General features: G+C 30.8%; 1 protein-coding gene across 1 annotated transcript; it reads left to right on the top strand.

Annotated features, from left to right (window-relative positions):
• Positions 1-374: 374 nt before the first annotated feature.
• On the top strand, positions 375-21,984 carry LOC145942981 (facilitated trehalose transporter Tret1). The gene is made up of 8 exons (XM_083050161.1): positions 375-397; positions 2,933-3,029; positions 3,221-3,341; positions 7,375-7,625; positions 9,451-9,653; positions 10,645-10,840; positions 12,718-13,006; positions 21,517-21,984. Exons 1-8 carry the CDS (start codon positions 375-377, stop codon positions 21,921-21,923), a joined length of 1,587 nt encoding a protein of 528 aa, XP_082906287.1. The 3' UTR covers positions 21,924-21,984.
• Positions 21,985-22,073: the final 89 nt, after the last annotated feature.

The following is a 22,073-nucleotide window of genomic DNA, read 5'->3' on the forward strand; positions in this document are numbered from 1 at the left end:
TTAAAGGCGAAATCGATATGTTCATATTGAACAGAGGTTCGCCTGTGCGGTCAGTCATACAGCTGAATTCTCTCGACTCGCGCGCGCGCGAGCTCGAAACTCGAGACTCAGCAGTTGACAGACAGCGTGTTTAGACAGCATCGCTCATCCATCACGTCAGTCACGAAAATGACATCGACATTAGCTTCCGAAATCATTGATGATAATAGAAAGCATTATTGGAATCAGCGTATTGCTGCTTTTATAGGTAAATATTGACAATATTTTTTATTGACAATTATTTTAACAATAATACTAGTTTACAAAAAAATATTTTTTTAAATTATTTTAAACCAGGAAAAGTGTTTCTTATAAATTTTTGGATGCTAAAAACGATGCCTCAAACCAATTTTCACCAGTACGTCAGGTTTCCTGCATAATTGAGATTTAATATGCAAAAAATGACTTTTTTGCGATATTCGAAATTTTTTTGTGAAAAAGGTTATCGTGATAGATTTCACTAAATGTATATTTATATGTATATAAAATATCTCATTTTAATTGCTCATCTTGAATTTTTCATCTTGAAATAAATGCATTTTCAAAAAAATGTTTTAAACAAAAATTGTATGATCTAAAGGAGGACAAATAATAGTAAAATCAAAATTTTGGAAAAAATAATTTTTTCAAAAAATCTTTTTTCCTCAGAAGCATCTCCATATGATTAGTTTCCAACTTTAATCTTTCATAATATGATTAAAAAGTAAGATATTGAAATAAAAAAATGCATTTTATTGGGGATGAACAACACTACATTCATGATATTTGATCAGACTTTCAAGATAACGTTAACTTTTTTTACAAAAAAATCTGAAATATTGCAAACAAGCCATTTTTTACACATTAAATCTCAAATATTTTGGAAATCTGACGCTAGTGAAATTTGATTTGCGACATTATTTTCAGCACCCAAAAATTTATAAGAAATACTTTGCCTGGTTTAAAATAATTTTTGATTGTAAACTAATGTATAATTAAATATTAACAATAAATATGAACAATACTTAAATAAGAGATTGAATAAGAGACAATAGTAAAAATAATTATTTTTTACATCTAAAAACCAAAGCAATATACACTAAATTTTAAATTAATTCTTTTAATTTTTTCTTGCAAGAATTTATCTTATGAATTTACAAAAATGGAATTTGAATTTTATATTATTTCAAACTAATTATACATTAATTTAATAGCTCAAAATACTTATGCAGTATGATTTAATTTTAATTTATTTATTGCCACAATGCATTGCTGTTCATTTTTGGACCATTAAGCTGACAGAAAAATTTTCCAACTTTGATAAATAAAGGATTATCATATGCTTAAGTCAAATAAATGTCTTGGTTGCCAATTAGTAAGTTAAACAGCATAATGGAGTTAGATAACCATAATGGTTAGCCCACGAAAAACAATAAAGGAGAGGTAGCTACAACAATTCAAAAAATATATTGCAAATAACAATGTCATAAAATGCGTTCACATAGTTTATTACTAAGTAAAAATCATTACACAAACTAACATACAAAATGCATTAAAATTATTCGAAATAAAGGCAATTACTCATGCAAAATTAAATAAAAAAAAGTAAATTCCTTTTATGCAAAATTTTGTTTAAAAACATCGACTTTCAAAATTGAAAAATTAATAATATATGTATTTACAGGTTTTTAAATTTGAATGATGTCTAACAATTTTGTATTATCAAATTCATCTTGATACAGTATCTATTACTTAATATACATATAAATAAAAATAAAATAAAAATAAAATAAAAAGTACATATATATTTAAAAAATAATAAACATAATTATAATAAACATAATAAATAAATATAATTACATTCTTCTATTGTTTAATGAAGCAATTTAAGACAATTTAAATTATTGAAGAAGTTATGTGTATAAACAATTACAATTACTTTACTCTTTCAATAAAAAGAAAAAGAGAAAAAGTGAAAGAAAGAGAGATTGATTGATTGATCTTTATTAGTGCTTTTTCAGCTGTTTATAATGTAAATCTAATTTACATTAATTACAATATATTCTTTTAACATTTGCTTAAACTGTTCAATTCTTTCACATTGTTTTATTACAACTGTATTATATTGTACATTTTCACTCTTTCATATATAAAACGTACATTTTTGTAGTTCTACAAAAATTGCAATGTTTCTGGTTTATTGTGTTTGTCTTTTATTCATGTTTCTCACTACTTGTAACTTATTTCTTAATTGCTCTGGTAACATATTCTTTAAAATCCTAAAAAAATAAATATATATACATTATAATATATGCGTCTGTCTTACAAACATGAACTCTTGCAGCTCTTGCAGCTCTTGCAGTTCCACTTTAATACGTCTCTCACATTGATAATATGACATTGATAATGTGGCCCGATTTTACGCTATTAGCAATTTACTCAGCTGTCCTATATCTCAGCTCTCCTATATCAACTAATAGCGTTATACAATATTCAAAGTAAGGTGCTGTGATATATGTATTTTTATAATAGTATATGCCGATATAACAAAAATTATATCTTTTATTTAGAAAAGTCATTTTCTCTATTTTCTTTAACATATAATTATAGGTACTTAAATCGAAGTATATTATTAATTACGCCTAAATACGTCATTATTTTTATTTATACTCTATCTCTGTTCATAAATATTTCAAACATATTATCTATCAGCATTCTTTCTTTATACTTCTAATTATCATATGTTTTTTTTCTTTGCATTTATTTTTACTTTATTTATCTTTCACATATACACGTCCACTCATCTACTGTAGTAAATTTTTCTTTTTTTTTCCATTTGTCTTTCTAATTCCGCACTACTTTCTTATTGTTAAGCATGCGGCACACGATGCTATTTTATCTGCTGGATTGCTAGCTGGATTTGCGTGCTTGCTACCGTGTGGGCAGCAGTGCTGGCAGTACTGCTGATCGTGTTGCTCGCTTGGCTTCAGATGATGCCTACTTTCGTGCTGGTTTTAGGAGGATCATTTCAATAAACCAAAAAAATTTCAAGTGACGATAACCCTATCATCGTTATATGCAATATCATTGTTTATATGATCGTGGTTATATATCACTGTGAATGTTTTTTGACATGTATTTTGCAACCTAATCCAAATTTGAGACTGACAATCTGTCAATCTGCCAGCATCTTGATTGACAGCGCAGGATTATAGCAAGAAAAATAGCACCTGTTCTATCGCCGAAATCCAGCAAATCAGTCAGCAGCGTGACCAGCAGGCACACAATTTCCAGCCTAGCAAAGAGCAAGATTGCCAGCACAGGTGCACGCAAGTAATCCAGCAGATAAAATAGCATCGTGTGCCGCATGCTTTAGTCACATATACATATATTAGAGCATATCATCTGGAAACATTTTTATACTAATCTTTTAGAGACTCTGTGATTATATCATTTATATATATGACAAATAATAAAGTTACAAATAATAAAGTCCTAATACAGACCCCTTGTATTTTGTGGAAATTAATTTTGACCATTTGTTGTTGAATTAAACCTGCTGTTTTGTTAGACTGTGTTCTTTAAACATGATTTTAATCATTCCAAAACCATTTCTCTAATTCCATATTGATATAATTTCTCTATTAATCTTTCTCTAATCTATTATTTCAAATGCTCGTTTAAAATCCATGAAAATTATCCCATGAAAGGAATATGTTAAAATGTAGCCGATTTTTCCTCTCAAACTGGCATGTAAAATTTGCATAGTTTTTAAATAATTTTTTGGCTGTAGAATAACATAATATCCGTTTGCTTAAAATGTGAGGAAAATAGGTGAAAACCTCAAAGTCATGAACCATTCATGACTCCCTAATTTTCTCAAAAAACAAAAAAAATTGCAATGCTGTTGAACAAGTAGATGCTCGTTTTTGCTGTGATTTATCTCAATCTTCTTATAAGTTTGCGATAAATACAACATGAATTAAGAATATCTCGTTCAATTTGCAACTGAATGTTACGATCTGTCAGATACTATCTATACCACATAATATTAGTATAACAATATTAATGGATTGTGTATGACGTATGAGGAAGGCACAATGCAGCCAGATTTTTTTTAATATGTCATTTTAGTGATAAAGCTTTTAATAATGCCGTAATAAATCGTCATAATAGTTATTATTGTTCAACAAATAATTCTCACTTACCTTAGCTAAATCAACAAAATCGGTAATCATTTAATATATGAGATTATAAATGGACATATTAGTGGACATCACTTTTTACAGTTATCTAACTGATCGAGTTTATTTACAATTTGTACAAATAAATTGCACATCTCTTAAAATATTTATCATTAAACATGCGGTTATAATTTCAACAACGGACGAGGTTCCACTTTATAATACACACATCTCAATAAAATGGTTAATCATAGTTTCATTGGTTGTTCAGGTTCTGTTCTATGACTAGTAAGATCATTCGATCTTAGCTCACCTGATTTTTTTATGGTATTATCTTAAAGATATTGTGCATCGCCAACAACACGACTTGATCTTATATTAGAAATGAAAGTCACATATTAAAAATGCTTATAAAGACATTTTGCAGCATATTTTGTTGGCTACAATATAAAAACATTTAACAACGTTGTCTATTATGTATTGAGCAGAATAGTGGTTATTTTAAACAATATTTGAACAACAACTTTTCAATATAATATAAGTATTTGAGAGACAAAGAAACTCATTATAATTAAATACTCCAAAAATGAGAAGCAAGGGAATTATAAGCAAGCACTCCAAAAGCACAAATTCTCTTTACGTTCATATCATTGATCTCAGGTAATGCTAAGAGCGGGTTCCTACAAAAGCTTTTACAATTTATATTAAAATTTAAAAAAAATCAAAACATACAAATCATACAAATGTCATTAATTGTAACAGTATCTCAAAACGTATTGAGTTTTTGTCACATGCTTTAAATCTTTTTATTGTGTTTAGAATTTGACATTTTCTTTCGAATTTAGAAAAAAATAATTTTTTCTATAAAAACAATTCAGCGATCTTTAAATACCCTTGAAAATTCCCACTTTTAAAATTTTGAAAGTCAGCAAATTTCACGTGTAGAATCAAGACATATATATTGTCTGATTAAGTACAAAAAATAATTGTTAAATATCTAGTAAACTGTACTGAACTTTACATCACACATATTTCAGATTTTACGCAGAATTTCATACTCTATCGATTGATTAAATCAAAATTATTTATTTATTTATATTTTAAAAAAACAAAGTAAATTTTGAAATGCCTTTCACCAATTTAATCGCGCAACTTTAAACATTTTTCTAAAAATATTAAAAATTATTATAACTTTGATTTAAAAGAAAATATTAGGATAAATTAATTCAAAAATCGATCATTAAAGATAGTGTGCCAGATTTGTACATTCTACATAAATTACACACGTACGTACGCAATAAAATTATTACATATAAATAATCTAAAAAGAATATAATTTAAATAATCTTTGGTTCGTAAGAACATTTAAAATATATAAAGAGATATAAAAAATTGTGCAAATGGAAATTTGCACATTGCTTCCTCACCATTTTATTTCGCTAATTAAGATGGTTTTTCAATTATGGCTTCCTCATAGAGGAAGCTTAACTTGCACATTGCTTCTTCACCATTTTATTTTGCTCATTAAGATGGTTTTTCAATTATGGCAATGTGCAAGTTAAGCTTCCTCTATGAGGAAGCCATAATTGAAAAACCATCTTAATTAGCGAAATAAAATGGTGAGGAAGCAATGTGCACATTTGCACAATTTATTCCAATACTCTCTCTCTCTCTCTCTCTCTCTCTCTCTCTCTCTCTCTCTCTCTCTCTCTCTCTCTCTCTCTCTCTCTCTCTCTCTCTCTCTCTCTACTAGCAAACCTTATAGATAATTAAAAATATATTTTCTTAAAAAATTGTTTTAAAGATTTCTATGCTAATGTGTTCTGAATATTGTATAATTTGTCAATTTACAATTAAAAGAAATTGACCAATTCTCAACAAATTTAATATCAATTATGCTTTAATGATATTTTATTCAGAACTTTCAAAAAATTATTTAAATTTTAAAATAATTAAAAATTTTATAAAAAATTAACCATTTTAAAATTCTCCCCAAATTAAATATTAATCATTCTTTAATGATATTTTCAAAAGTTCGATAAGTTTGATATTTAAAAATTTACGAAAGTTAAAGCATGTACAAACATTTTTTGAAATTGATAATTTTATAAAAAAAAAAGTTTTACTGATCCTCGTCAAATTAAATAGCAAACATCCTTTAATGATACTCTATTTATGTAAAAAAGTTTATGTAAAAATATTTGTCTGATATCTCAAAATTCACAGAAGATAAAATAACCACATAAATTTTATTAAAAAATTTTATAAAAACTTTATAAAAAATTAACCCTTTTCTTGTTAAATTCAATAACAAATATCCTTTATTGGTACTTTATTCATGTAAAAAAAATTAGTTTGATATCTCAAAATTTGCGAAAAATAAAAATGCACATTTCTTAAAAATTCAAAATTTTATAAAAAATGAATCCTTTCACCGATCATCGCCAAACTCAATACCAAACATCTTTAAATGATAGTCTATTTATGTAAAAAAATTTATCCAAATATCTTAAAATTTACGGAAATTAGAGCAACCACAGACATTTTTCATAAAATCTAAAATTTTATAAAAATCGAATCCTTTCACCGATTCTCGTCAAATTCAATACCAACCATCCTTTAATGATAGTTTATTCATATAAAAAAATTTATCCCGATATCTTAAAATTTACGGAAGTTAGAGCAACTACAGACATTTCTAAAAAAATTCAAAATTTTATAAAAAATGAAACACTATGAATTTTTATAAAAATGACAATAAATAAAAGTGTTGTTCTACTTTACTTGTATGCCAAATTGGAGCGCTGCAAGTCAAATAATTTTTGAGATATTTTTTTTAATTTAAAAAAACATGGCTGGGCACACACATACATACACACACACATATGGACATTTAAAAAAAATGTTATTTTTCGATGTTTTGGAACATTTTAAACACATTGGCATAGAAATCTAAAAAAAAATTTTTTCCACGAAAACAAAGCTTCCTTTATAAGGAAGCAATAATAATAAAAAATAAACATATTTATCTAAAGTAAACTTGAAATTTTCGGAAATATGCCAATCAAATATATTGACAATATAGTTTATTTAATTTACTAAAGTTAACACATAATAAATTAGTAATATATATCCCTTTATGTGAAATTTGGCCCTTTTTTGTGAAATTTAGCCTCTCTCGGCGGTTTCGCTCTCGGTGTTACACTCGGTTGGAATTCTAGCGCAGCAGAGGTCCTTCGAAATATCTTGAACGCTAGCAATATCGAGATCGGCTTTGTCGGTAGTATCTTGAACGCCGGTGCTTGTATCGGTATAATATTCGTACCCTTTCTTATGAAGTACTTCAGTCGTACCACAATCATATTCTTGACTATACCAGGATTTATCATCGGGTGGACGTTTATTTGCTTCGCCGATAAAAAAGTATGCTTTTACACTGTATCACATTGTTGAAGTTTAAATTTTGTCGAAATGTCATTTACATATAATAGATTGCAGCAGAGATTAAAGCAAATTTGTTCTTTGTTGCCGAAGGAATCTCAAAGCGTGAAGCGCGAATTTTACTTTGCCTTATTACTGAATCTGATTTTAACGTCGGAAATTAGTCAAATTAGCTCATATATTGAAGACAATAAGTTTAATGTAAAAATAGAATATTTTATTAAATTTTAAACAAGAGAAAACACTGATATGATTATAAAAAATTGTATATATAAGGTGTTTTGTCACGAAATCGATAAACTTGGCCGATGTATTTGGATGATTATTCTAACAATAAGCAAAAATGTAATATACACCATCAATTCCGCTTTATTCCCTAAATATGGACAGTTTATTGCATGAGTGAAGTCTCTGAATGAAAGCTATCTAATCACAATACAATAATCTGTTAATTTATTGACCTGAAATGTAATTACATTGAAATCAATACATTCTCTAACACTATCTCTAACACTATTAGAATTGAGCACCTTTCACAGATATCGTTCAAACTGTCATGTATGAGTATACAGTTTGAACAATACCTATGATAGGTGTGGAATTCTAGTAGTAAGTGTCAGTGTACTGATTTCAATGTAATTGCATTTCAAATCAATAAATTAACAGATTATTACATGATCAGATAGCTTTCATTCTGCGGCTTTGTACAACAAAATGTCTATATCTATCGGGAACGAAGCGGAATTGACCCATAGTGTACATTACATTTTTTGCTTAGAATAAGCATCCAAATACGGGTTCGTGTCCGAACACTATGTAGAGGAAAGTATGCTAAATCGTACCCTCTAAGGTAAATTATAATATATTACCCTAATATTAAAATTACAATAAAACTATCAAATGACAATATTTTTTTATTCATTTGAAACTATGGTTCTTTGTCAACGATATACGCTAAACATTAACACAAATTTATCATTGTTTCATATCGTAAATTAAAAATTTTTTAAAAGTAGTATTTGATACGATTTAGAATACCAATTTACTAAAAAAAAAAATTGTACCCATGAGTTTTTAAATCATACTTCTAACAATAAAATTTTTAAAAATTGTAACAAAAATGAAGTTTTATTTTCTACAAAAGTTCTCAGTCTGCAACAAAACATATCTATAAGAATGCCATAATCATAAATTCTCTTCAAAAATTTAACAAAAATACTTTTTTTTGTATCACAAAAATATAAGTAAGTATTATTTCAATAATTAAAATTTGATAATATTTCTTCAGTTGTCCATCTAAATATAATAAAAATGTAATGCCTAAGTAAAAAAAATTAATTTAATAAATTGTACCAGTACAATATAGGAAAAAGATAGTGGTATGTTTCACCGAACTTCCATTGCTTTGTCAAAGTGAATAAAAAAATAATCTTAACATTTTGTCGATTTTTCAACGCTTTTATATACAAAATTAAATAAGATGAAAAAATGCTTTAATAATAAGTTTAATTTCTTCTCATTCTCAATGTGATAGCTTAGGCATGAGATGTCGAATATTACATGAAAATGACAAAAAACCAATTTATGAACGTCACTCATCAATGGATCGCTTGAGAGGGAAACAAACATTGTGGCATTCGAGTGAGGCTAGTTGCGATACAACAGCATTAATACCTTAAAATATATTAACTCTGTTTAAAAAATACAATAGAGGTATGATTTAACAAGCAGTATGATTTAGCATACTTTCCCCTATGTAATATAACTTTTCATATATCTGTTATTAATATATCAAATATTTTCACAGATTTTGCTTCTTATAATCGGTCGGTTGATATGTGGTGTGAGTGGTGGAGTATTCTGCATTCTGACTCCGATTTATATCGCGGAAATAGCAGATAAAAATTCGCGAGAACAACTTCTTATGTATTTTCATCTCTTGATCAACTGTGGAATTATGTATGCTTTTGTGATCGCCCATATCTTAGACGAACACGATACTATATGGAGGTACTTGTATAACATTAGCGATATATAAAATTTTTATAAATTTAATTATAATAATCAAATGATAATTATTGACTAAGAAAAGTACACTTGATGCCGTGTAATATTTTTTAAATGTTTCCAGAAAATCAATTCTTGAAAGTTATATGCCATGCGCATTTCTTCTAATATCATCAATTTCTAATACAACTAGTCGCGACCAAATATTTTTCTTTTTAAATTTTTTCCAGGAAAGAAATTAGAAAAATATAAAAGACATCTTAAATTGAGATTTTATAATTATATTATAATTATTGATATTAATATAAAATATTATTAATATTATCTAAAATAAATATGTTGTCAAGAATTAATTGTTTCAAGAATTTAAATATTTAAAGAAAATATTTAAAAAATATTAAGCATTATCAATTGAGCTTTGGTTCCTTTTCGCCTCTAATTGTCATTTGATTAATGAATTATATTAATTGATTTGAATTATAATAATTGCATTTCAAATTTATCACTTTAATATCTTTTATATTTTTATATATATATATATATATTATTTATAATTTTAACTTATTGAAATCATATTGTTTATATTTTATGTTAAGCGGATAATCACATTTGCTTATTAGTAGCACATTAATACGCTATCTCTTGTTTGAATATTATTTATTAATAATATATTCGCATTTCTATTTACATATAAATAAAATAATTACTGCAATAAGCATGAAGCATATTTAAATAAGTAAACTAATTTAAAAGTATATTTATTTTCTGTTATTTTTGGCGAATAATTTCTAAAAGTTATGCAATAAATCCTTATACCTGTGAATACTTATTAAATCTACAGTATAATTTGACATACTTTATATACAATACATTGTAATGTGGATCTCATCGCATATTCTACGCCAATTTTAATAAATCTAAAGTATGAAAGTCAAATTAGAATTAAAGTTTCAAAAAAATTTATGAAATGATTAATAACGTATAAAATAATTAGATATAGCCTTATCTGCGCTGTAACGTGCCTCGCGATTGCATTAATAAAGATAGTGCCTGAGAGCCCTCTCTATTATCTTATGAAGAATAACGAAATTAAGGCTAAAGATTCTTTAAAATGGTACCGTGGCCAAGCTTATGATGACATCGAAATGGAAGAGATAAAATATCTCGCTGTTCTAAGCCATTCAAAAAAGGTAAAATGCTTATTTTTTATTGTAAATATTAATTAAGAAATAAGTATTAATCAAACAAAAATTATTCAAAAATTATGTCTACAATATTTTGTCTACAATTATGTCTACAGATATATAAAACTATATTACTACATTATCGCTCAAAAGTATTTGCCCACCTCTAGGATAATTTGTGTTTAAATGACTATAAATAAATAAAAGACTATAAATAAATAAATAAAAAATTTATTTATAATCTAAAATTTTAACACCAAAATATAAATGAAATTCAAATTTTGGATTCATCTATGTGTCCGCCTTTGTTTTTTATGACGGTTTCACAAAGTTTTGGCAGAGTTTTCTTAAGTTAAATTTGTCTAAAGTTTATGTGAATATGTTCTGCCACTCTTGTTGTAGTATATGGAACAAAACATTTTCAAACCTGCTTATCTAGTTCCACAGTAACTCTATAGGCTAGAGTAAAAACAACTATGTGTTTTCTTTACACTAATTGATTTCTTTCCATTATTTTGCATAAAAGTATTGAGGTAAAATCGTCGAAAAATGAATATTTTACAAGATATTTCATAGTTTATATAAGATTATATCAAACTAAAATGTAAAATATCTCGTAAACTTCATTTTTTGGCTATTTTACTCTTATAACTTTTTATGCCAAATATTGCGAGAAGTCGATTTATATAAAAAAATTAGGATAGTTCCATTAAAAGAACACATTAAAATTTAAAAAAACAAACATTAAAATAAATAACATTTAAATGACTTTAATAAGCAAAAGGAATTCAGTAACGCGCCATCTTTTTTTCCCCTCAAAACCCTACAACTTTTGTTTGAAACACATTTTCTCGTAAATTGATAAATATTAATCGGGGTGATAAATTAAAATAGGACACCCTGTGTATACAGGATGATTCAGGACTTTTGCAACAAACTTTGAGAAATGATAAGTCTCACAGGAAGAATTATTTTTTGTCAGACAATCCATGTTCTGTGATGCATTGTTTAGGAGCTATACGCAATCGCGCAGACAGATCTTAGGTGACTTTATAAAATGAATTAATTTATTGTTTCAAGTACAATTCTATGTATAGTTTACAGATGTTCAAAGAGAGTGTCCACCCTGAACATCAATCATGACATTGTCGTAACATTGATTGGTAACGTCGAACTCTCTCCAACATGTGAAGTCTCTGGTGAATTTGGCAGTGTGTATCCACACAATCGAGCGTGATTCGGTTGAACATTGTAAACATTAATAGAGTCGAACGAGTCTTTATGCCTTTCAAATGAATGTACATATGTACATAATTTGCAGCGACAGTTTAACTGTAGCACAACAGTATACATATATCATAATGCTTCATACAGAGTTGTATAACTCCTGTACGAGGCGTCAGAAGATACGAGTTGCTTCATAAAAAATAGTCCTCTATGGAAGATTTACTGCTCAGAGTTTGTTGCAGAGATCCCGAATCACCCTGTATATACAAGGTGTCCTATTTAAATTTATTACCCCAATTAAAGGGATCCTAAAGCTGTCCTGTTTTACCGACAAAACGATCATTTTTATGGATGCTTTTCTTTTTATTGATTGAATAAAATAATAAATGCTTTTCCACGATTAAAGTACATACAGAAACAAAGCGGGGACCTACCAATTTTATGTTAAAAACAAAAAAAAATTTTAATTAAAAAAATTTTTTTAAAAAGATCTTTAAATATGTATAAAATGCTATTGAGATAATTATAAAAGAATAATATATCATATATTGCAAAACTTACTTAAAGATTTCTAAAAATATTCGTTCTCTCTCTCTCTCTCTCTTTCTGTATAATTCTTACTATTATATAACCTTAAAATAAAAATGTTTTTACAGAGCATAATGAATATTTTTAAAAATCGACATCTTGTGCGTTCCTTCTTCACGTGTTTCTTCGCATTCTTGGCCCAGCAATTGAGCGGCGTAAATATTATGATCTTTTACTCATTGACGCTTTTCAATGTCGGCGGATCAGGCGATTTAACTGCAAGCGAACAAACCATCGTTATTGGTGGAATACAAATACTGTCTTGTTTCCTAGCTATGAGTCTGATAAACATGGTCGGACGTCGAATATTATTAATTGTATCTTCAATGCTTATGGGATTGTTCTTGATGTTGTTAGGTAAACAACTTCTGGATAATTACTCAAATAAGATAATAATAAATAATCAATAAAGTAAATTTATGATAATAATACTCATCAGAGCAGATAATGACTATAACAATTAATTTGAAAATATTAATTTTATGGTAATTATACAAAGTGAGTCATTTTAATCAATACACGCAAATATCTCGTAAAGAAAGCAAGATGGAAAAAAATGTTTTATACAAAAGTTGTAGGATTCAAAGGGGAACACTTGATGGTGACCTTAACCCTGATCTTGGAGTCTTTAGGGGTAATTTTAAGGTCAACTTGATTTTCTTAAATGGAACTACCAATTTTTCATATTATATTCTTGTAACTGGTGTCAAGACCTTTTCAAAACACTATAATAAAATATTTTTTCATAAAATACTTTTTGAGTTATGAGACTTAAAAGATCGTATGCTGCGCGTAATACGGCAATATTTTTAATTCTATTTCTACTTTTAGTGATACCCAGGAACAACGGCGTGGACGTAGTTTTTTATTCTCTTTGGGGTGCTGATTAGCGTGAGTCCCCTTGCCTCTCATGATTCGGGGTGCTTGATTAGCATTCTTTCAACATTGTTGATCCAGAAAATTTCTTACAACTCGTGCATAATGTGGTGCTGTACCATTCAGTTGAAGCCACATTCTTTGCCTTGTCTCTAAATTGACTTCTTCGAGTAAAGCGGATAAGTGATCCCTGAGGAACTCCAGAAAATTATTCACATTTTCATGAAAAAAATATGGACCAATTAGATAACCGTTGACGATTCCACACCAAACTATTACACTCCAACGGTGTTGATTATCTACTTGCCTACACTAATAAGGATTTACATTTGACCAATAATGACAATTATGTGTGTTCAATTATCCGGTATTTTTAAATATTTTATATGTATTTATATGTATTTTAAATGTCGATTTATCAGAGAATAGAACGTATTTGAAAAAATCTGCATCATCCGCAATCATCGGTTCGGCCCATTGACAAAACAGTACGCTGTCGCATATCATCTGGGGTTAAAAACTGGAGATATTACGATTTTTTTCTCAAAATTCTCACAACCATTCTCTGAGATATACTTATTTGTCTTGTTATTTCACGAGTACTAATATGAGGATTAATGTTGACAGTCGCTAAAACAGTCAGAACACGCATGTCATCAACATCATAATCACGTTTAGCGCGATGACGGGTCAACTGACTCAGTTGGGCTCTAATTTTAAGCGTTCGAATGACAAAAGCATTCGGATGTCGTCTGTTTGGGTACCGATTTCGGTAAAGTCTCGCAGCTTCACGGTTGCCAAAAGATTCTCCCAAAACTAGTAAAATATCGACGATTTCTAAAGGAGTATAATCATGTCTAATATTATACAAAAAATTTGATAGAATAGTTTGGAGAGTGGGGTCCGTTTGACTACGTTGATATTGACCACGGAGCCCTTCGATTGGTTAATGTAGCAAAAAATCCTAGGCATCGGCCGCTATGGTTAGCTGTGATTAACGTGGTTAATCGGGACGCTTCCAATTTGGAAACAAAAGTTGCTTATAATAGTTAGGAATATCGCGATGTAATTGAGTGCAATATCAGTTTTCAAAAAGGGAGTCAGTTTTCAGAAAGTGAAATTAGACAGTTTACTGCTTTCTAGAATTAAAAACGAATGCATTGAGATGCCCTATGAGTGTGTTGCTGTAAAACGTTTCTTTTTAATGTTGGAATCAATTAAGCATCGAATTTCTTATTTAAATGAATATGTGTCCACATAAAAGTAACATAAAACGTAATTTTAGAGAACTCAATTTGATCGGGAATATCATAATTATAATCTCCAAGCTGAATTTTGTATTCGAGAAAAGGATCGTATGTTGCGCCGCGTAGCGGTAGCGCCATTGAACTGCTGGTGGTATTTGGTGCCCGACACCTCATGTCTGCTGTGTTATGCGCAGCATACTATTTTTTAAGTCTCATAACTCAAAAAGTACTTTACGAAAAAATATTTTATTATGTGTTTTGAAAAAGTTTTGACGCCAGCTACAAGAATATGATATGAAAAATTGGTGGTTCCATTTAAGAAAATCAAGTTGACCTTAAAATAACCCCTAAATTTGATTCCAAGGTCAAGATCAAGGTCACCATCAGGTGTCCCCTTCTGAACCCTACAACTTATATATAAAACATTTTTTTCCATCTTGCTTACTTTACGAGATATTTGCGTGTATTGATTAAAATGACTCATCCTGTATATTTACATTGGAGCCGACCTCACATACCTTGCCTTGAGATATATTATCAAGGAAACGGCCCTGAGTAACTTTCGAAAGGTTTTAGCTCGCAGTCTATTAAAAAGATATAAACAAAACTACTATGATAATCATGAACGGATTAATACTTTTTAAATATAATAATTAAAATACTTTTGAGTCGCTAGTCGAAGAAAAAATATAAGGTAAAAAAATTAGTCGACCAAACTAGCAAAAAATGTATTTATTTAAAAATCACGACGTTTCGACCATGTGGTTGTGGTCCTTTTCAAGTGACAATAAATTTCGTGTAGAATATAATGCTCACAAATCAATAATCATAAATGTCCATTATTAAAAGACTTAATTTGTCAAAATTGAAAGAGAGAAAACTGTCATATTGTTTTAACATATTCGTCAATACTGATTTGTGAGCATTATATTCTACATGAAATTTATTGTCACTTGAAAAGGACCACAACCACATGGTCGAAACGTCGTGATTTTTAAATAAATACATTTTTTGTTAGTTTGGTCGACTAATTTTTTTTACCTTATACTTTTTTAATGTTATAGCAAATATGTATCCAAAATCTCAAGAATAAATAAATATACTACAAATATGTATTAAAACTTGTTGAAAATTAGAATTCGTTTATATTTGTAGCCTATTTCATTATTAAAGAATATTTTAAAAGAGGTCATGAAATTGATTATTTCTATTGATTATGTTAAGTTGTCTATATATAATCCGTCGTCTTCTGTTTCGGTTGCCATTATGTTGTTTCTCCTTTTTGCTTACCGTTCTCTCATCAATAAAATAAAATTATATAATCAAGTATCGCCCATAAATAATAGCCCCAATTTATTACAAATTCGTCTACGAAACACAACAGGTTATGGGCCCAGTATTAAACGCCTGGATATAAAGTGTAGTACAGATTAATTGTAAAAATATTTAAGGATATATAATGGCACAATCAAACGTAAGTATTGGCTTACCACCAATAGAAAAATTAATTGGCAGAGAAAATTATAATACATGGCAATTTGCCATGAGAACGTATCTCGAACACGAGGATTTATGCAGATGCGTTGCGGGAACGGTCACTGATGAAGCAAAAGTTAGACGTACGAGAGCGAAATTATATTATCTGTCGATCCATCCATTTATGTGCATGTTCAAGATATATCAAGCGCTAAAGAAGCCTGGGACAAACTGAGAGAAGCTTATGAAGATTCAGGACTCTCGAGAAAAGTCGGTTTATTACGAGCGCTGGTAGTTACCTATGCGACTGGAGAATTGCGCGTCTGTTGAAGAATATGTCACGAAAATAATATCAACATCTCGCAAACTGAATGGAATGAGTTTTGAAGTAAAGGACAAATGGGTAGAGACACTTCTTCTTGCAGGTTTGCCTGAAGAATACAAACCTATGATTATAGGTATCGAAAATTCAAATACTCCTATCACTGGAGACTCAATAAAAACGAAATTGTTGCAAGAATTAAAAGATGACGTTTGCCGTAAGTCGTCAAATGATGACAAAGCACTGCAGGTGAAATTTCGAAATCAACCTAATACTTCTAAAGGATCGAGATGTTATAATTGCAATAAATTCGGTCATTTTGCGAAAAACTGTCGCAGCAAAGGCAAACCGAAAACAGTCGCTTATGAGGCAAAATCATCAAAACAGATTGAAGATACTACTTTCTTCACAGCACTTACCGCAAGTAATATGAACTCTTCGAATTGGTATATTGACTCAGGTGCATCTGCGAACATGTCTAAAACTCTGTGTGATTCGTTTTCGCCCAAAACCTCGTATAATTCACAAGTCATTGTAGCTAACAACGAGAGAATATCAGTAGAAGCAATGGGCTACACACAGAGAGAGGTTGATGTACTTGCCAATAATAGTTTGAAGAAAATAAAATTAACGGATGTCCTTTATGTACCGAAATTATCTTCAAATCTGCTTTCAGTCAGCAAAATTGCTGAAAAAGGACACTCAATAACATTTAACAAGCGAGGGTGTCAAATACGGGATGCAACGAAAAAGTTGGTTGCGACGGCAACGTTGACCAACAGGATGTACAAATTGGACCAGACATTGGCAGAAGTCAAATTAGCAGCGGCAATAAGTGACGGAGAACTATGTCATAAAAGCACTAAGAATTATTATTAAGGCTCTTCCGTATTGAAATACAAATATATAAGTGATAGGCCTTTTTTATGTCATAGAAGATTAGATCACTTGCATTCTAAAGTCATGAATGTGTTACGAGATGGTCTAGTCAGTGGAATAAAATATAAAGGAGGAATTAACAATCCCTGTGTAACCTGTCTAGAAGGAAAACAGACAAGACTTCCATTTGAGAACTCATGCAAACGAGCTAAAGGAATTCTGGACATAATTTATTCAGATCTATGTGGTCTAATGGAAACGGCATCGATTGGAGGAGCGAAATATTTTTTCACGCTGATCGACGATCATTCGAGAAAGATCTTCCTTTATACACTAGAAAACAAGAGTCAGGTAACTGAAATATTTCGAAGTTTTAAGAGATTTGTAGAAAATCAGACAGGAAGGAGGATTCGGATCTTGCGCACCGACAACGGTAAGGAGTATATTAACGATAAACTGATGAAATTCTTAAAAGATGGAGTCAGACATCAGACAACGGTTCCTCACACCCCAGAGCAAAATGATGTGGTCGAACGCTATAATAGAACTATTGTCGAAAAGGCTAGATGTCTACTTTTTGAAGTCATTTTACCCAAGAAGTTCTGGGGCGAAGCAGTTTCAACGGCAGTATATCTTCTTAACAAAATCACCCACGAAGGCGTTACACAAGATGACCCCGGAGGAATCATGGTCAGGAAGAAAACCAGATCTTCGTCATCAAAGGATAAATGGTAGCAAAGCTTATGTTCACATTTCGAAGATTTTGAGACAAAGATAGGACAAGAAGAGCTTCGAATGTATCCTTGTAGGCTACTGTAAAGACAGCAAAGCCTATCGCCTGTACGATCCGTCAAATCAAAAAATTATCAAAAGAAGAGATGTTATTTTTGATGAAAAAAAAATACAAAATGATCCGGAAGAAAAGACACAAAGTTCTAAAAGTTTTCAGGTGGAAAACCCAAAGTTTCTTCCAGTTACAGAAGCTTCAGAAGAAGAAGAAGCAGATATTGGTACGACAAATGGATCAAATGACACCTCAATTGAAAGCGACAGTACAGAAACTGACTACTATAATCCTAGTGGAAGTGAAGATAAAGAATGAAGATAATAGTATAACACCGCAGCAGCCACAGATCCCAAGAAGATCTTCAAGGACTCCGCGACCCAAGAGGATGGACGATTTCTATACTTACCAAGTTGAAGAGATATCAAATGCAGATCCATCATCAATTGAAGAAACTCTACACAGCGAAGATTCTGAAAAATGGTTGGAAGCAGTACGAGATGAAATGCGATCACATGAAGAAAATCGCACATGGGAAGCGGCAATTCTTCCTTCGGATAGAAAAGTACTCAGTGCCAGATGGATCTTCAAGAAAAAGAGAAATATGAATGGTAACATTGATCGTTATAAAGCACGTCTGGTTATAAAAGGATGTACTCAAAAAAAGGATTAAATTATGACGAGACATACGCACCAGTTATAAGGTATAACTTTCTTAGATATCTTTTCGGACTAGCTGCAAGGTATAATTTGGACATTGATCATTTAGATGTTGTAACTGCTTTTCTGCATAACTGCAGTATATGTAGATGATATGCTGATATTTAGCAATAATGTGAGAAGCAAAAACGTTTTTTCAAAGAGAAGCTCAAGAAACATTTCAAGCTGAAGGATCTTGGCGAAGTCACAAATTGTCTAGGAATCCGAATAACACAAAATCGTCAACGAGGTCTTTTGTGGATGGATCAATCTCATTGCATAGATCAGATATGAATGATTGTAACCCAATCTCAACACCTCTCGATAAGAATCAAGTTTTGACTCATGAGATGAGTCCAACGACAGAAAAAGAAAAAGATGCCATGAAGGATATTCCATATCGCGAGACTATTGGATGTATCATGTATGCTCAATTAGGAACTCGACCTGATCTTGCATACGCTATCGGAGTAGTAAGTCGGTTTAATAACAATCCTGGTAACGCTCATTGGCAAGCAGTGAAGAGGATATTACGTTACCTTAAGGGAATGTACAAGAGATGTAAAACTTCAATTTTCAAAAGAAGGCAATCATGAGATTATTGGATACAGCGACGCGGATTGGGCCGGCGACTCTGAAGATCGGAAATCGACTACTGGCTATCTTTTCAAAACACAAGGAGGTGCTATTTCCTGGAACAGCAAAAAACAACCTACCGTGGCACTCTCTACAACTGAAGCTGAGTACATGGTGTTAACTTCGGCGTGTCAAGAGGCTTATAGCTACAGAGATTGGAACGTGAAGTATGTCCTATTCCCGAGAACAAACCTATCAAGATCCTTTGTGATAATAGAGGAGCAATCGACCTTTCGATGACAAGTGGTTACAAGCCACATACAATACATATAGACACCAAGTATCACTTCATTCGTGAGAAAATTGAAGCAGAAGAAATTTTGGTCAAACACATTGCTACTGATCTAGTACTTGCAGACGTATTGACCAAGACGTTGGCGCAACCACGGCATTTTAATCTTATTAAAGAATTTGGTCTACGTTCCCCAACGGACACGAATTCTAGTGAGTGTTGAAAATTAGAATTCGTTTATATTTGCAGTCTATTTCATTATTAAAGACTATTTTAAAAGATGTCATGAAATTGACTATTTCTATTGATTATGTTAAGTTGTCTATATATGATCCGTCGTCTTCTGTTTTGGTTGCCATTATGTTGTTTATCCTTTTTACTTACCGTTCTCTTATCAATAAAATTAAGTTATAATCAAGTATCGCCCATAAATAATAGTGCCAATTTATTACAAATTCGTCTACAAAACACAACAAAACTTAACAAAATCTTCTCCGCCTACACGTCAAATTAAAGGTAAAAAAATATTTTATAGTTTTATCTTATAAAATAAAAGCGGGGGAGGAGGCTCTGCCCCTCTCTCTGCACCACCCCAAAAAATTCTAATTTAAAATTAGAAATAGATTTGGGTTAGGGGTTAGGTTTGGTTAGGTTAGAATTTTTTTGAATGGAGATTAGGTGACTCTTCCCTGCACGCTTTCACTTTGTAATACATATATATCTGATGAAAAAGGATAAGTCTTGAGCGGGACCACGTGGCAACTGACTAAATGACTCAGCACTTTTGCATATAACACACAGCGTTTATTCTATTCCAGTAATCGAACACACAAAATAACAACAAAAAAATAAAAAGCTCGGTTTGCAGAAAATAAATCCTTGTTGCACAGCAACGAACACACGAAATAATTCCGCTCAGAGTGATGTTTGCGACTTCACTAATTTATTTTTTTTTACCGCACGTTTGACGCTATCGACTGCTCGCTCTCTTCTGCCGGCGCTTAGCTCATCAATCATATCGCAAGTCATCGATCCAGAACATTCCATCATTTTCCAGTATCACCGGCGTGCTACTGACTTATTGTTAGTCAAAATTAGCTCTCGTTTTATCAATTTACTCACTGTCCCGGCCAAGCTATTCAAAATCTCACTCTCCAAGAATGAATATCATATATATACGTATATATACAGGGTGTCCGGTAATAGTCGCATCAACCGTCGGTAGAGCTAGTTACTGTTTCTTTTCGCCGCATGCTTAGTAACGACATAAAACTGGGCTGTTTCTTCTCGCCGTCGTCACGCGAATTGGCCGATCTTTATTAATTAATATCTCTCTTATTATTGAGAATATCGCAAAATGGTAGAAGACTTTTCTACTCGGTTTAACTAGCTCTACCTGCACACGATGGTTGATGCGACTATTACCGGACACCCTGTATATATATATATATATATATATATATTGTGTGTGTGTATACTTTTTACTTATTGTTAGTATTAATAACAGAAAATTGTGTTTTGTTTCTTAAACTTTTTTATTTATAACTTTTAAATAAACTGCGAGCGATGGCTAAAGCTTTTTGAAAGTTGCTCAGGGCCGTGTCCTAATATTCAATATATATCAAGGTCATTGAAATCTGTGAGGTCGGCTCTAATATAAAATTGAATAATGTGAATGTGATGAAATAGAATCTCACCTCTAAAATGCATTTGCAGGATGGTTTTACGAATTAAGGGATCAAGATCCAGAGTATGATGATATATATTTCTGGATGCCGCCGACTTGGACAGCTCTTTTTTTCATCGCTTTTAATATCGGTGTCGGCCCAATATCGTGGGCACTGCTGGGCGATACCTTTCCAATGCAAATAAGGAAGATCGCCGTTGCGTTTGCAGCTACCTTCAACTGGCTGTTATGTTTAATAGCAACGATGACCTTCGGAGAAATGCTGGAAGTTCTTGGCGTAGCAAAGGTTATGTGGCTCTTTGCTGGCTTTTGTTGGCTAGCTGGAATTTTTTGCGCTCTTCTCGTAAAGGATACTCGTGGTCACAGTCTGGCTAAAATACAAGAGAGTTTTGGCATCGAAAATAGAGTGGAAACGGATAGTGAAGAACAAATCTGAAATATCGGATGAAATCCATAAAGACACGAAAACGCAAATCTTGTGCCAATTTTTCAGAAAGTTTCTCGGAAAATAAATATTTTTTAATACGATGATTTAATAATCTTCAAATCATTTTTTGCAAGATAAAACAATTGGTTTTGTGGAAGC

This window comes from Prenolepis imparis, unplaced genomic scaffold (genome assembly GCF_030444845.1).
Source record: "Prenolepis imparis isolate NDT839.2.m4 unplaced genomic scaffold, iyPreImpa1.0 SCAF_11, whole genome shotgun sequence".
NCBI lineage: Eukaryota > Metazoa > Arthropoda > Insecta > Hymenoptera > Formicidae > Prenolepis > Prenolepis imparis.